General features: G+C 37.5%; 1 protein-coding gene across 5 annotated transcripts in view; it reads right to left on the bottom strand.

The window, feature by feature from the left end:
* Positions 1-15,306, bottom strand: part of armc3 (armadillo repeat containing 3) — an 82,135-nt gene that overhangs the window by 4,850 nt on the left and 61,979 nt on the right. For 4 of the 5 annotated variants that reach the window (XM_016994294.2, XM_016994298.2, XM_016994292.2 and 1 more), the window contains exons 12-18: positions 12,862-13,111; positions 11,366-11,502; positions 10,554-10,722; positions 8,736-8,836; positions 5,740-5,847; positions 3,198-3,275; positions 1,839-2,039 (exon numbers count right to left, since the gene is read on the bottom strand). In XM_016994294.2, the coding sequence (XP_016849783.1) occupies positions 1,839-2,039; positions 3,198-3,275; positions 5,740-5,847; positions 8,736-8,836; positions 10,554-10,722; positions 11,366-11,502; positions 12,862-13,111 (1,044 nt within the window). The remainder of the gene's footprint in view (positions 1-1,838; positions 2,040-3,197; positions 3,276-5,739; positions 5,848-8,735; positions 8,837-10,553; positions 10,723-11,365; positions 11,503-12,861; positions 13,112-15,306) is intronic. The other variant, XM_016994296.2, reaches the window with a different exon arrangement.

The following is a 15,306-nucleotide window of genomic DNA, read 5'->3' as shown; positions in this document are numbered from 1 at the left end:
TTTTTTTTGTAGGTCATGCTGTTATGTTATCTTTATAGACCAACCAGTGCTGGCTGTTTTGGAAAATAATTCCAGTGCATAATATCCTTTAAATATACATAAAATGTCTGTTTACGATGTTGGCTGGCATGTAGCCTGCTGTGTGCAAATACCCTAGATGAAAAAGAAGATACCTTTGAAAAGAAAAGGCGTTTTATTGCCTTTGTTTTCCCTAAACCTACTTAGTTGTGAGAATCTTATATGAGGACAGTCTGATGAGCATCTATGCTGCATACAGTGGGATATAAATGCATTGCAGAACTGCAATCCTGAGCTCAGAAAAGGGTTTATGATGAGTTCATCAGAGGTGTCAAGTGGAAAACTGCAATGTTTGTTGGTCCTGGACATTTACAACCATCACCACCAGCGCTAAAAAAGGAATAATAATAAATAACACAGGTTGAGTCTTCCTCATCTAAAATGCTTGGGAAGAGAAATGTTTTGGATTTTGTATTGTTTTGGATTTTGGCATAGAAGTAGCATGGTATGTAACTGCAAGTGTGAGAGTGAAGGGATGGAAGCTGGAGTGGTGTGGATTTGCACCATGCTTGGATTGCCACAAACTGACAGATCCTCAGTCTTTCTCCAACCTTGTGCCACATACTTAAATAGAAAATGAATGAGACATGAAGCTGGATAAACAGGATTTGTGAAATGGTGGTAATCCAAGTATCGTCCTCAGTGCAAATGCCTCTCAGCATTTCACAGATCCTCATGTCTTTCTCCGGTTCCATGTCTTTCTTCAGCCTCATGTCTCATTTGTTTCCTACTTGTATTATGTAAGAGGCATGAGGATGAAGAGAGAGGGAGGAAAACTGAAAAAATACAGTAACTTACTCCAAGGAGCACACTAACCAAACACTTCCGCACTGCAAACAAACAAGTAAAACAAAACAATAGGGGATGTGACAGCACAGAAAGATGTAGACTCAGTAACATGGCAATCAAACCTAATTCTGGCCATCATACAAAATACTGCCTGCCTTGATACAAATCTTGTACCCTTCATAGAGAATTCTTATCCTTGTCCTGTCAACTCGTACCTCCAGAGACCACTCTATAATAAAATTTAAATAGGCTTTAGATTATTCCACTTTAATAACTCTAATTAAGAGTATCTTAACATATCCCCAAAATTAGTAGATGCCACAACCTATGACTGACCCAACTTGTGAGGCAGTCAGATTACCATTCTGCCAGCAATATACGTCTGTCCATTCAATCCCCTAAAGTAGGGGGACTGGCAACTGTGTTGTTGAAGGCTTTCATGGCCGGGATCACAGGGTTGTTGTATGTTTTCCGGGCTGTATGGCCATGTTCCAGAAGTATTCTCTGGAACTGGCAACTCTCCCTCTAGATAGTTTAGGTCCAGCCACTACATCATAGCCATAAGCAGCAGACCCTTTCTAGTAGGGATGCCTCAATAGTGGGACCCTTTTTCTTGTATAAATCTTCAGGCAGTTTTTTAGAGAAGCTTATAGAAAAATCCCCCAACAGCTCAAAAATTGGCCCTTCCTCCCATCCAACTTGGGAAGAATGTAACTTTTAAAAATACTTTTCAAGACTATCTGTCTTATTTAGTTTGTAGTTTTGTTTTCTGTTTTTGTTTTTTAAATACATGAGGCTAAATACAAGTCTACAAGCTACCAGTGGTTTCTACAGTAATTAGCAAACAATGGATGAGCTCCTGGGAGCAATGTCAAAGTGAGATACAATACACCAGAATGTTGCTCAATAGTTTTCAAAATACATTTTTATCTACTTATTTCACATTACAGGAAATGCATTTTAGTACTCACTGTGCAAGCTGTACAACCTGTTCTTTGGTGGTTGCTAGTGGCAGAATTGTTTTGGAAACTTCATTGATGTAATCTTGCAAGGTGGTGTCAGGAGGAGGAAGCCATACAACCTTTTCAGGAACTTCTTCTGCTATTTTAGGCATAGCAGGCTCTATGTCTTCTTCTTTGGGTTTCTCTTCATCTTTTTTCCCTTTCCCTTTTCTTTTTAAAAAAGACAACATGGGTTTGATTGAAATGTTTCTTCTAATAAAGCCCTGATTTTAGTTATCATCAGCAAGAGGGGGGAAATGCCTCTCTGTGTTAGAATTTCCTGACAATAATATCATGTGTAATCTTAACTTACAATGCAATTGGACATTTTTGTGCTCTCATAAATATTTTTCTCATTTAATATTTATTTATTAGTATAGGACTGACTTTCCCAAACACAAGTAATATGACTGGAAATCTAAAATGGTCCAAAATCCAAAATTGACTGTATCGGTGGCTGAGACAGTGACTCACACCTTTGTTTTCTGATGGTTCAATTTATACAAACTTGGTTTTGTGCATAATATTATTAAATGCACTGTGTGTAAAATTACCTTAAGGACAAGTATTTAAGATATATGTGAGACATAATTTGATTTTGTGTTTAGATTTGGGTGCCATCTACAAGATATCCCATTATTATTATTATTATTATTATTATTATTATTATTTCATTTCTATCCTGCTTTTCTCCCATGGGTGGGATTCAAAGCAGTGTACAACATATAAAATTCATACAAATACATCAGACAGCAATACATGATCAATTAAAACATCATGTAGTTATAAAATACAAATATTCCAAAATCCAAAAGAATTCAAAATCCAAAACATTTCTGACCTCAACCACTTTGGATAAAGGATACTCATCTCATATTCCCTTGTCTCTATATAGTTAGTTACTAACCAAAATCCTAGAAGACCTGGATTTAGAGCCCTAACACACTTTTGAGGCCTTGGAAAAGTAGGATGGCAATGAATTTCAACTCTCAAAATTCTCAATATGCAGATCTTAATGGTGACCATATCTGTTCACTGTTTTGAGGTTCCATAAGCTCACTGTCACTCTCTAAGCAAGTTAAGCATTGGCAAACATCCATGAAGTAAGGGCTCCATGTCTGTGTTAGCAGTTCTTATACGTTATTCCTTTTGAAATAGTGACATATGTAAATTATAAGCATATCTGGTTTCCCTTTATGATCTCCCCTCCATTTTCCTGTGTCTGCTTTTTGAATGTAAACTTCTTCATAGATGGTACAACAGATATAAAAACACGAAAATAATAATTTGCTCAAATGTTTGCACTCTTGCAAACATTTGCACAGGTACCTTGATCCTTTCTCTCTACTGCTTCCTTTGCTGATTGACGAAGACCTTGCGGGAGATTCTGACTTCTCTTCCACTGGACTATCAAAATTAGAAATTTCTCTTTTACTTTTTTAGGGCATAAGAATTCTTAAAATGCAATAGAAGTATCTTCAAATATTTTTCAAAGACAAAAGAAAGGTTATATAAAAACAAGTGGTCATGGAGGACACTCCCCTCTTCTCTTGTACCCCAAATCAAATATTGAAAATAAGTCACTGTTCTATAATATCTTCCTCTTGTTTCTATCGGTGTCTTATGTGCACATAACTCATCAACATGGATCTGCTACCATGTAGATTGTAACTAGCATACTTTTGGTTTATCAGCGCCCTCCTCATTTTCAACAAGTACCATCACCAAACATCAGTGTCTCTACTACTTTGCATAGCAGAAAGAAGGAAGCAGCTCTGAAAATTGCTGGAGGATGCCAAAGGGCCGATCCCTCACTAATCTTGACTCTTGATCCAACAGGGACGTTGCTGAATGGTGGACGTTTGCTCTGGTGGTGAATGTTTACTCTGGACCAGTGTTTCGCTTGAGGGGGTGTAGTTTCTCTTTCCAAAAACAGTCCACAAAAAACATTATTTTAAAAATAATGGTGTGGTGGAGGCTCCTTCTTTGGAGGCTTTTAAACAGAGTCTGGCCTGCCATCTATAGGGGCTGCTTTGTATGCAATTTTCCTGCTCCTTGGCAGGGAGTTGGACTGGATGGCCCATGAGGTATCTTCCAACTCTATGATCCTAAAACTATTCTGAAACATTATTTCTATTCTTTAAGAATGTTCTCTAGTAAATTGGCTTTCTCCCAACATACACAGAGGACATACACAGAGAAAAAGTGCCATCACATCAAAGTGTCCAAAATGCACAATGTTGTTTATAGTATAAAGGCAATGATTCCATAGTACTGAGACCATTAAAAAACAAAGACCAAATTTGGACGAGGTCTTGCATTCGGGATGGCTAACGACTCGCGAATTACTACGTTGAAAGTAAGTAAACTTTTTGTCATTAATATTTTTGCCTTGTACTTAGTGTGACTCTTCTATTTCCTAAGCAACACAAAAAGAAGCAGCAGAAAGCCATCTTTACAAAAGGTATGGTGCAGAATATGTTAGATCCCACTGAAAACAATGCAAAAAGGGTGGCCTGCGTATGCACACTCATAGATAAACTTTAATGGGCTTTACTGTTATATAGATATGTAAAGAATTCTTTTCTTTGACATCACTAACAAATTTTATGGATTTCAACAGGAACTATATGGAACTAAGGTTTGGATCCATCTCTGTCCATTTACCAGACATACACCACACAGACACAGTTGACTTTGAACCAGAGGAAAAAAGGACCTAGCCAGTCGAGATCCAAACCAGATATGACTAGTATTAAAGTGCAAAGATACATTTTTGTACAAATGGTAAATAAATTTCATTTCATGCTTGAATGCAGACCTGCATCAGGGGAAAATAAACATGATGGTTGATGGCATTATTTCACAGTTATTTTATTATACGGTATGTTTTTGTATATAAATGATGTCTGGAAATGTCTCAAGATATTATGTTAGATGGGAGAAAATACAAGAGAACGGTCTCTGCTGCACAGCAAGAAATCACAAATAGGGGCAAATAGCCATGGGTACACTCAAATATTCATCAAAGGACTGAATGCTGTATTGAAGACTTTCACTTGAAGCTGACCTGGCACCTTTCAGATGTGTTGGACCATAGTTCCCATCCTCCTCAGACAGCCTGACCAAATGCTCGTGAGGGTGGATAAAAACTATAGACTGATTGGAGAAGGCTGCCTTTTTTATTTGGTGCTTGTTAAATGCAAGCTGAAAGGTCTCATTAATGCAGATGTGGTTGAAAGTTTTCATTTATTATGGCCTGGATCAAGTTGGTTGCATGCACTGATGGATGATGCCAGTAAGGAAAGCTCTAAAAAGATTATTCCTACCACCATGCAGCCCTCAGGTGTCTTCAAGATCAGCTTAAGAGGACTGGGAAACGGTTAGAAGCACAGTTTTGAATGGAACTATGGCTGTAATATAGGCCAAACCGCACTATGGCTAAATCTGAATTTTAAACAAGAAAAATGGGATTCAGTAAGACTCAAAGGTGAAGCTAGTACCACATTGCCCTAGATTTGCTTAGAAGCACAGCAAATGTGGAAATTGTCAGCAGCAAGCTGGGCTATGATTAGATATGGATGAGAAAGAGGAATAGATGAAAACAAGAACTGGTGCCAGGAAGGTACACAATTTAAATGGGGGCAAGGAGTAATTTTGGAAATCTACTTCAGAAAGTGCAATGTCTTAGAAGACTCCACTACATCACATTCCTAAGCAGAATTCTGATTTTTGTTCCTTACTCTGCTTTCACATGCTGAGCAAAGAGGACTTCTCTCTAAATAAACCTATTTTCACTGGATGCTGAACAGTTTCCTTCAGTCAGAGAATGTATTACATTCAAAGAAGTAGAAAGCAGTAAAGCACCTACCTGGCTTTTTCTTTACTTGTTTTTTTTAATGCTCCAGAAGATGCAATTCGGCCAGTAATTCCATCTTGCATTGCTCTTTCGTCTGCAGGAGTAACAGTGGTGGGTTCACTGAAAAATAAGGACACCATGACATCAGCAGTGCCCCTAAGTCATTCCAGGCTTTGGACCTAATGGCAACTCATTTATATCATAGTACTGTCATTATTAAAGGAATGAAAGAGAGTTTGCTTCTGCTACACAAATGCTAAATATGCTTATTTGAAAATTAACAATTTTTAAAATAAAAGGGTACTATATATGTTTATGATTAATATGTTTTTATTTTCAATTTACATATTTACACATTCATAAAAAACAGTGAAACAAATCTATATACATGTATATATATATATGGCTGCATGAACCAATACAATACTTCCTAACATCTATACAATATTTGTGTTTGGTTATGCTCTCCCCTCCTTCCCCCCTCCCATTTTAGGGACTTCCTGTCCCTTGGGTTGAAGACATTCATATATAATTCTGTTCTTTCTTCCTATTACATTGTTTTTTTATTCTTCCTTCTGGCCTAATATTTATTATTTATAAATTCCCTACACAGATTCCAATAGGTTAAATTATGAAGCCTTCTATAAAAACTTTTCGTTCTTTTTTTACATAGTTTAGAAATGGTTCCCAGACCTTCATAAAGTTTTTGTTTTTGTTTTTTCTTTGTTCATCATGGCTAATTTGTCCATTTCTGCTATTTTAAAGACTTTAAGTATCCACTCTTCTACTGTTGAGAGGTCTGCCTTCTTCCAGAACTGTGCATATAAATGTTCTTGCTGCTATTATCATATAATGTAATACTTTATAGTTTAATGATTTTGTTTGGTTATTTGATTTGTGTTTTGTAAATTGCTCTAATCCATTTTGTTATGTTGGTTCCAAATTCAATTTTTCTAGAGTTGCAAATAAAAACTCTCAGTTTAAATTATCAAGTGCTTTTCTTGCATTTATACACTCTAGTGCTGTTTTTCTGTCAATATGTTTCTCCAGGTATTCAATCAAGTCCAAATTCTGTGGGTTTTTTTAATTCTTTTTAGTTCTTGCTTTTGTATCTCTTCTGTAATATTCTGATATTGTCCTTTCTTTTTCTTTTTTATTTCTGCTTTCTTTTGAATAAAGTCTCTCATTAGTGCTTTGCTTGCATCCCACTGTTTTAATTTCTGTTCTTTTATTCAAATTATCTTTGAAGTATTCTTTAAGTCTTTTGCTGTTTTTCCCCACTGTGTCTTTACTTTATAATACTGTTTCATCTAGCCCCCAGTTCATTTGAGTTCTTTTTCCTTTCAGTTGTAGTGTTATTGGATTATGGTCAGAATAAATTCTTGGGTGATTATGCATATCTTTAATTCTTGTTGCTAGCATTTTTTAAACTAAATACATATCAATCCTTGACAAGGATTTGTGGCTTTCCAAGAAAAATGTGTATTCCGTGGCATTTCCATGTTTGGTTATCCAGGCATCTTTTAATCCTAGGTTGTCCATCATATCAAAAAAATCTTTTCAGAAGTTTTCCTTGTTTTTCGTTGATAATTTTTTTTTTATTTTCTATCAATGGTTGGTGAAATCACTCAATTCCAATCCCCCAAAATACAGCTTATTAAATTCTCAAAAAAACAATGTCTTATTTCCAGTCAGTGCATATACTCCAATAACTAAAAAAAAAAAATCTCCTCCTTTTTGAATTTGTAGCCCTACAAATTTTCCTTGTGAATCTTCAAACAATTTTTCTAAGTATATAGAAGCATTAATGTATAGAATCACTCCTTTCTTCCTTCCTTCCGTTCTTCCTTTCTTTCTTTTGCAGTTGCAATATATTCTTTTCCCATTTTGGAATAGTATAAGAGTCTTATATCTGTCTTTTTTATGTGAGTCTTCTGCAAATAAATTACCATAGCAGGGCCAGGCTTTAGCACAGCAGGTTAAACCACCAGCTGCAATAAAGTTGAGACGTTGACAGTTTGAAGCTTGGGTCAGGGTGAACTCCTGACCTTTAGCCCCGCTTCTACCTACCTAGCAGTTCGAAAGCAAAATATGAGTAGATAAATAGGGACCACATAAAAATGGAGAAGTATTAAGGCACCCATAAAGGAAATGCTAGCAATCAATCAAAAAAGGAGGAAGTTACGAACAAAGCTCTTTGGCAGGAAGATGGAGTGACAGCACCCCCTTGTGGCATGAACCGAGCACAAGCCTCCAAGATAGCTAAAGATGGAGAAAAGCCTATATATACTTTGATCTATGTTCAGTTGTCTGTCTTGTCTGTCTATAAATGGCACTGAATGTTTGCCTTATTTGTATCTTCTGTGATCCAGCCTGAGTCCATTTTGGGATGAGAAGGGCAAAATATAAATACTGCAAATAAATAAATATCCTTACTAAAGTAGTAGAAAGTAATTCTTTTTTTTTTTTTTGCGGACTGTTCAAACCTTTGATATTCCAAGTAAGACACTTCAGTTCTATATTTACTTTGGGGTGTTTATACTACCTTTGTTTCTCTATGTTTCTTCTTTCTCTCCATTGGTCTCAGACCTTTTATCTCCTCCTCCTTTCCTCCTTGATCTTACAGTTTCATCTCTTCCTTTTTCTGCTGATTTATTTAGTTCAAATCTGTTTCTTTTATAGAAAACTTTGTCACTGAATCCAGAACATATCTTCTCTCTTTAAAAACTTTTTCCATCTAAATAGAATTACTTGTTTTTTTCAATTTCTTGGTAAGAAAATTGTATTTCTTCCTTTTTTGGAATATTTTTATTGGTACAACTTTCCAGATATAAATTATATATGTTTATAGCAAAAGTACTGTATGTACTCAAGTATAAGTTGATCTCGTGTAGAAGTTGAAGGGGGCTTTGGAGCCAAAATTATGGATAAATTGAGAATTCATCAGGCATTCAAAAAGGCCAGAAGAAAAAAATAGAAGGGGTCAGGATAATGTTTCATACACTCACGGTTCTGGTAGTTTAGCATTTATTAAGATTATAGCACGGCGATCATTAAGCTCCTGACCACTGAGTTCCTCCAGAGACAACAATTTAACTCCAGGTTTTATCTAGAGAGAAAGAAGAACATCACCGAGTCACCTGCCACCTTCAGTAAGCTCATGGCGGTCAATGGCAGTATTCACACAGTTAAATCATACATGAATACTACATATACAGGTTCACATAAAATGCTCCCCACACATACAGCCAAAAGAAGAAACAGAATTTGCTTTCATTTTTGCAGATTTCTGGTTTGTTGTTAAATGTGAACAAGGAATTGTGGTCTAAAATAAACAACGGCTTGTTATATAAACCAGCAGAACAACCTTTTTATTTTTGTCTTGTTTAATTTACAATTGCTCACAGGTAATTGAACAGAAATCTGCTAAAGCAGGGATAGGAACCGTGAGTATCTCCAGTTGTTGTTAAACTGCAACTTCTATCAGCTCTAACTGGGATAGTCAAAAATTAAGAATGTAGGTGGGGGCAGTCCAACAACATCTTGAGGTCCACATTAAGTCTACAGGTATTAAAGCAAAGAGGAATTCTGATCTATTCTTTTTCCTGGGAGAGGGGCTTCACATGAGCTTCTTTCCATTTACTCACATGGTGCTCAATCATGGTTTAAGATTGCATGTGAATACTTCCTATATTAAAGCAGGCATTTTTATGTCATTTTTGTATGTCATTTTTAAAAAGCGAAACAGTGGATTTATCAATTCATTAAAAATGTTATTTTTACTAATGCAACCTGAAATGACTTGAAGGGAGTGCTTGTTTCAGAGTGGTGTGTCAAAAAAATCTAAATCACTCAGAAAAGTAACATTAACAATGTGTGTAAAAAATAAACCTTACGTTTCCTATTTATAATTTGATGTTAACTGCTGTCAGTCATGTTACTCCCGTTTCTTCTTCTTAACTTTTTACACCGCTTTTCTCCCCAAGGGGATGCAACGTGGCTAACAACCACACACTTTGGTCCCCATTTAAAACAAAGCAAATACAAAAATTAAATAAATAGTACTTTGTGGGTTGGGCTAAAAAACAATTAAAGTATAATACAATTAAAATGCATTGTAAAACACACACCCCCAAATACCACCCACAATTAGTTTCAGAGCCTCAGCACAAAAGAACAGCAATTTGAAAGCCAAAGCTGTATAGTAACATGTTAATCTTAAAAGAGCAATATGAAAAGTAATACAATTATTATGCTTATCATCATAAGAAAGAGACTTCAACTTCTACAAGCCTCTCTTCATTGACTTTGTATATTTCTGGATAGGCAGTTTGCTCCCATTTTCAATTGACCACAATTTAGCCTTAAATTGAACTGTGGTTAATCATAACTGCAGACAATGGAATGCACTCCCCTCATGCTGCTTATAAGAAGGGAGGGAAGACAACCCTAAAACAACGTTATTTAAAATAAAAAACCCAAAAGCTTCTTATCTTCTTCTTGCAGACCAAAAGAGGAGAGGATAATAATAATAATAATAATAATAATAATAATAATAATAATAATAGTAGTAGTAGTAGTTACCTTCCTCTCCTAACATCTCAAAGGCATGCCCACAGTTCCCCTTGGTTCAGTTTTATAGTATTAAATCATGACTTACCATTAAATCTTATAAATGAGAGAATTCAATGGATTGTTCCATGTATAAAGAGTCTGATTTTGCCAGGAGATCTCTGGGCCAATTCTCAGTTTAGGGGTGCCTTCTCAGAGCATGGGTCAAGGCAAACAAACCTCTGAAAATTTCTGAGATAGTGAAATTGATTTACCTGTCCATAATCATAGAAGCCATCTGAAATGATGTTATTGCATGATAAATAGCCCATTTGACTATACTTCTGGGAAAGATTGTGATCAAGTATTTGGTCCAAAGCTGCTTCGCTGAAGTTATTTTTACGCCCTATGGATAGGTTAATTTCTTCAAGAATGTCTAAGGCACTGTTCCAAAGAAGCAAAACAACACATTAAAAAGGAAGTATTTCCAATTCATTGCAAATCTTCATCTCTTTCCATGATATTCTTTTACAAGAAGATTCAGACTACAGTTAGTTACTGTAGTTGTTTGTCTTAACATTACATAATCTTTCAACCTTATTCCTCCCCCTCCCTCTATACATACACACTTATTTATTTATTTATTTCGTGTCAAAAGCATTGGTACAGCAAATACATTTCAAATAATGGAAATAAAATAGAAAAGAAAGAAATCACAAGCAACTTCCGTGGGGGGACACGGAAAGAGCCTCCCCGAAGATTGAGTGATTTCAGTCGGGCGTCCCCTGGGCAACGTTTCTTGTAAGCGGCCGATCTTTCCACCCCAAAAGCATTGGATGAATGGATGAATACATACACACTAACAGACACATATCACTGCATCATAGCTACAGTGGTACAAGAGTATGCCTGGGTTACTAGAAAGAGCAGTGCTATTTCCTAGTTCAGTGTGTGAAATAATTTCTTTCAAACATCATTTAAGTAAATCTTAAGAAACAATAATCTCCATATCTGAAATGCAAACAGAAGTCACAATAGTTTCATCCATGCACAAGAAGGAAATTATCAGCAGGCTTGGTTCGCTTACCCCAGCTTGGTCATTTCAGCGGCTGTCAATTCATCCCTTGCACACACCATCACAGCCCAACAGGCATTTCTTCGGACTTCTTTGTCCTTAGAATGTAGGAGTTTTACCAGAGGATCAAGACCACCTGAGTTCCTTAACTAAAAAGACAACATTTATTGAGAAAAAGAGGCCAACTGGACAGCATGAGGTATGTTCCTTCAATGAATGCAATATTGTTACTACAAGCTTCCTATGCAGGTTGGGATGTTGTTTTACATAAACACATGCAGAGCTGGTGTCGGTAGTCAATATCATCTGGTACTTGCTAAGACCCATTCCCTAGCAGGGAGGCTACTGCTAATCCTCAGAGTATCTTGTGCATGCTACTGCTGCCTATTCAGCTTCCTTCTCTGACTGAGCAATGTGAAAAATTCTGAAGAAGAGTAGTAATTTCCATATGTTTTGCTCTCTTACTCCCTCCCTCTGTTAGGAACAGAGGGAGAAGCAAACAAATCACCAGCAGAAACAATGGTGAAAAGGGCATGTTTACAGAGACCTGCCCTGCAAGAATCTCTTCTATTAACAGCATCAGTTCCATGCACCAGTGACAAAGGATTCTCACTTGTCTCTGGATGGAGCTCACACATAGCCAGTTTTTTCCAGAAGCCAGACTGAGGTGCTCATTCATAAGCACATAGGCCTGTGTATAGTTTGGTAATATAAATTTGGAAAATTTAGAAAAGAGCTCAGATCACTCAGTCAGGGGACAGCTCTTTTCGGACAGCAGTACTCTCCTAGATGCTTTCAAATCAGATGTTGGCAAATGTGGGTCTCCAGATGATACTGGGCTGCAATTCCAAGCATTCCCTACCAACAGAAACACTGGGGCTAATGGGAGCTGCCTTATTTTAAATTGTTTTAACTGTTTTTAAGTTGTCTGATTTTCAGTGATACTGACCCGATACAATTTTTGTTTTTTAAACAAAAATTTATTTATTAGAAGAAATAAATTGTACTGTATGCCACCTTGAGATCCTCAGATACAGGATGAGATGTAAATGTGTGTGTGTATTTACACACACACAAAGAAATACTAATGCTCTACTTTGCACCTACAGTCCTCTTTAGTTTGCACTGAGTTCATTCAGCATTTTCAAAACCTTGCAAAGCATAGCAGGATGAAATTTCCAAACACATACACTGTAAGTAAAGAATATACCTGGGCCCTTATCTCTATGTACTATCTATTCACATCTAATCTTTACTGGCTTCCAATGTATTAAAAATCTAGTTACTGCTTAGTACTCTCAGACCTTTCTGAAATGTGACTAAGAAACAACCCTGAAATAGCTCTACCCTCTAGACGTCTGACTTTTCAAGAGGTTATTACAATCAGATGTGGGTGTGTTAGAAAATCACGAACTAGACCTTTGCTCCAGAGCATAATGTAAAGCATGATTCAAAGAAAGCCACAAATTGTAAGATACCAGGGTCCTTCCCCAACATGTATGGCTCACCTTAGCTCTGGCTTCGGCATCACAACTGACGGCAGCCACAACAAGAGCTGCTCTGCTCTGCACGATGCTGTTGGTGGAATTTAGTGGTTTAACAAGTGCGGCCATTACACCGTGGTTCTGGATGCTGACACGCAAGGGTTCTTGTAAGGCCAGGTTTGAGAGCACAGTAGCCGCACTAGCAACAGCTCCATCTCGTTTTATGCTCAGGAGGTTGATTAGGGGTTTAATACCATTTGCTTTTGCAACAGCACTTGGAAAGTGGATAAAAGGACAGCAGGTGCAAATCTGTGTTAATATTTAGGCCCAGGAAAGCAAGGAATCTCAAATGCATTTAATAATTAATATTTCACAAATCAACTGAAGGGCGGAGGAGCACAGGGGAAAAGGAAGTCTGGTTGGTGTAGTAAATGGATGTGGGATGAGGAATGGTGGACATGCAACAGAGGAGCGGAGAGACAGGTAGATGGTAGAAAAGATAGGGGAGCAACATGGAAAATCACATGAGACCAGATGTACTTAAGAGACCTAAAAGATGAAGAAGATAAATCACTGGTCAGCTCACATAGAAACACATACAAAGATGCCTTTCACACTCCACAGTTATAGCATTATGATTTCACCTTTAACTGCTTTCCAAACCAGTCTGTTAACAATTGCAGTCTTCCTAGCTGTAAAAAATCTCTTGCACCACCTCATTAGAGGCCCTCTTTTTCCAGGAGGCTGATACTGAACTATCATGAACCAAGGAGTCATATACATATTAAGATCCTCATCCCAGCCACACTACCTTTCTACCCTTCTGTATTTCCACGTGTAAGATTGATTATACTCAGCCCAAAACAGAAGATTTCAGGAGCTTAGAAAGGTATAATTTAATATAAATGCTATCAATTTCATCCACTCTATATTCAGAGCACAATCCTATAAAAGTGACATTCTGTGCTCCCTGCCATACTAAGCCAGTTGTCTGCCCATGATTCAATGGTATGCTGCTCGAAGTACACTCGTACATTTTGTGGCAATTTCTTTATTATGCCACTAGGGGTCAATGTTGAGATACATCATCACAACAAAGGCTTGCTCTTTTACTCCAAGCTAGAACAGACTCTTAGGGAGAAGGAAAAAACATGGAATTACTTATATGCTACTTCTAAACTGTCTAATAGTATTATTTCTGTTCTGATGATCTCAACAAAAATATGCCATTTGTAATTTTTTGTTGTGTGCTTGCAAGTTGTTTCTGATTAATGGCGAACCTATCACAAGGTTTTTTTGGCAAGATTTGTTCCGAGAGAGTCTGCCTTTGCCTTCCTCTGAGGCTGCCCAAAGTAAACCAGCGAATTTCCATGGCCAGTGAGGATTCAAACCCTGATCTCATAGTCCAATGCTCAATCCACCATCATGCTGGCTCCCAAAATATCTGGTATTCCCAAGCAATCTATCATTCAAGTACTGACCAGGACTGCCCTGGCCTATCTTGGCTTCTGAGATCGGATGTGTTTATGGTGGCATAGCTAAAGGTTTATTTGCCGGGGGGGGGGGGGGGGATCTTAATTTCCTCTTTGGAGATTGGTAATAAGACTCGCTTTCTGAAATTGCCAGTGAATTAAAAATAATTGCAAAATTCATGCTCACATTTTGGAGCTCATGTCAATCACCAGCAAGATGCATGATGGATTTTCCAACCACCTAAGGATGGAACTCTGAAATGGGTATAGTGGAAGATCATATCTAAGGCTGTGAGTTTCTACTTAACCTACTGATTCCACCAGGGAGCTACAGTGGCACAATGGGTTAAACCCTTGCGCCGGCTAAACTGCTGACCTGAAGGTTACCAGTTCGAATCCGCGAGACGGCGTAAACTCCAGTCTGTCAGCTCTAATTTGCAGGAACATGAGAGAAGCCTCCCAGCAGGATGGTATCACACCCGGGTATCCCCTGGGCAACATCTCTGTAGATGGCCAATTCTCACACACCAGTAGCGACTTGCAGTATTTCTCAAGTCACTTCTGACACGATTTAAAAAAACCAATTCCACCCAATATAATTACTGAGTGATCTTCCCATTCTAAACAGGAACACTCTTGAAAGCATTTAGGCTATAAATAGACTGAGTCTTATTCCAGGCAAGATGGAAAGCTGTTGGTCAGTAGGAAAACTAACTTGGCTTGGAATTACAGCCTGTTCTGGCTGGGGTTGCACTCTCCCCTAAATATCAGATTAATAGCTTGAAGGTGCTCTTGAATGCACCAATGCTCCTGGAAGGCCAGTTTGCTGTGTGGCCAGGAAGATATTTATCCAATTTTGGCAGGTGCACCAGCTGCACCATTTCATAGGAAAGGCAGATGTGGCTACAGTGGCTCATGCCTTACTTACCTCTCTAATTAGGCTCCTTCCACACAGCTGTATACATTCACATTGAGCTGGATTATATGGCAGTGTGGA

This window comes from Anolis carolinensis, chromosome 6 (assembly GCF_035594765.1).
Source record: "Anolis carolinensis isolate JA03-04 chromosome 6, rAnoCar3.1.pri, whole genome shotgun sequence".
NCBI classification, from domain to species: domain Eukaryota; kingdom Metazoa; phylum Chordata; class Lepidosauria; order Squamata; family Dactyloidae; genus Anolis; species Anolis carolinensis.
The sequence above is the reverse complement of the archived record's forward strand: the minus strand, read 5'-3'. Positions and strand labels throughout refer to the sequence as shown.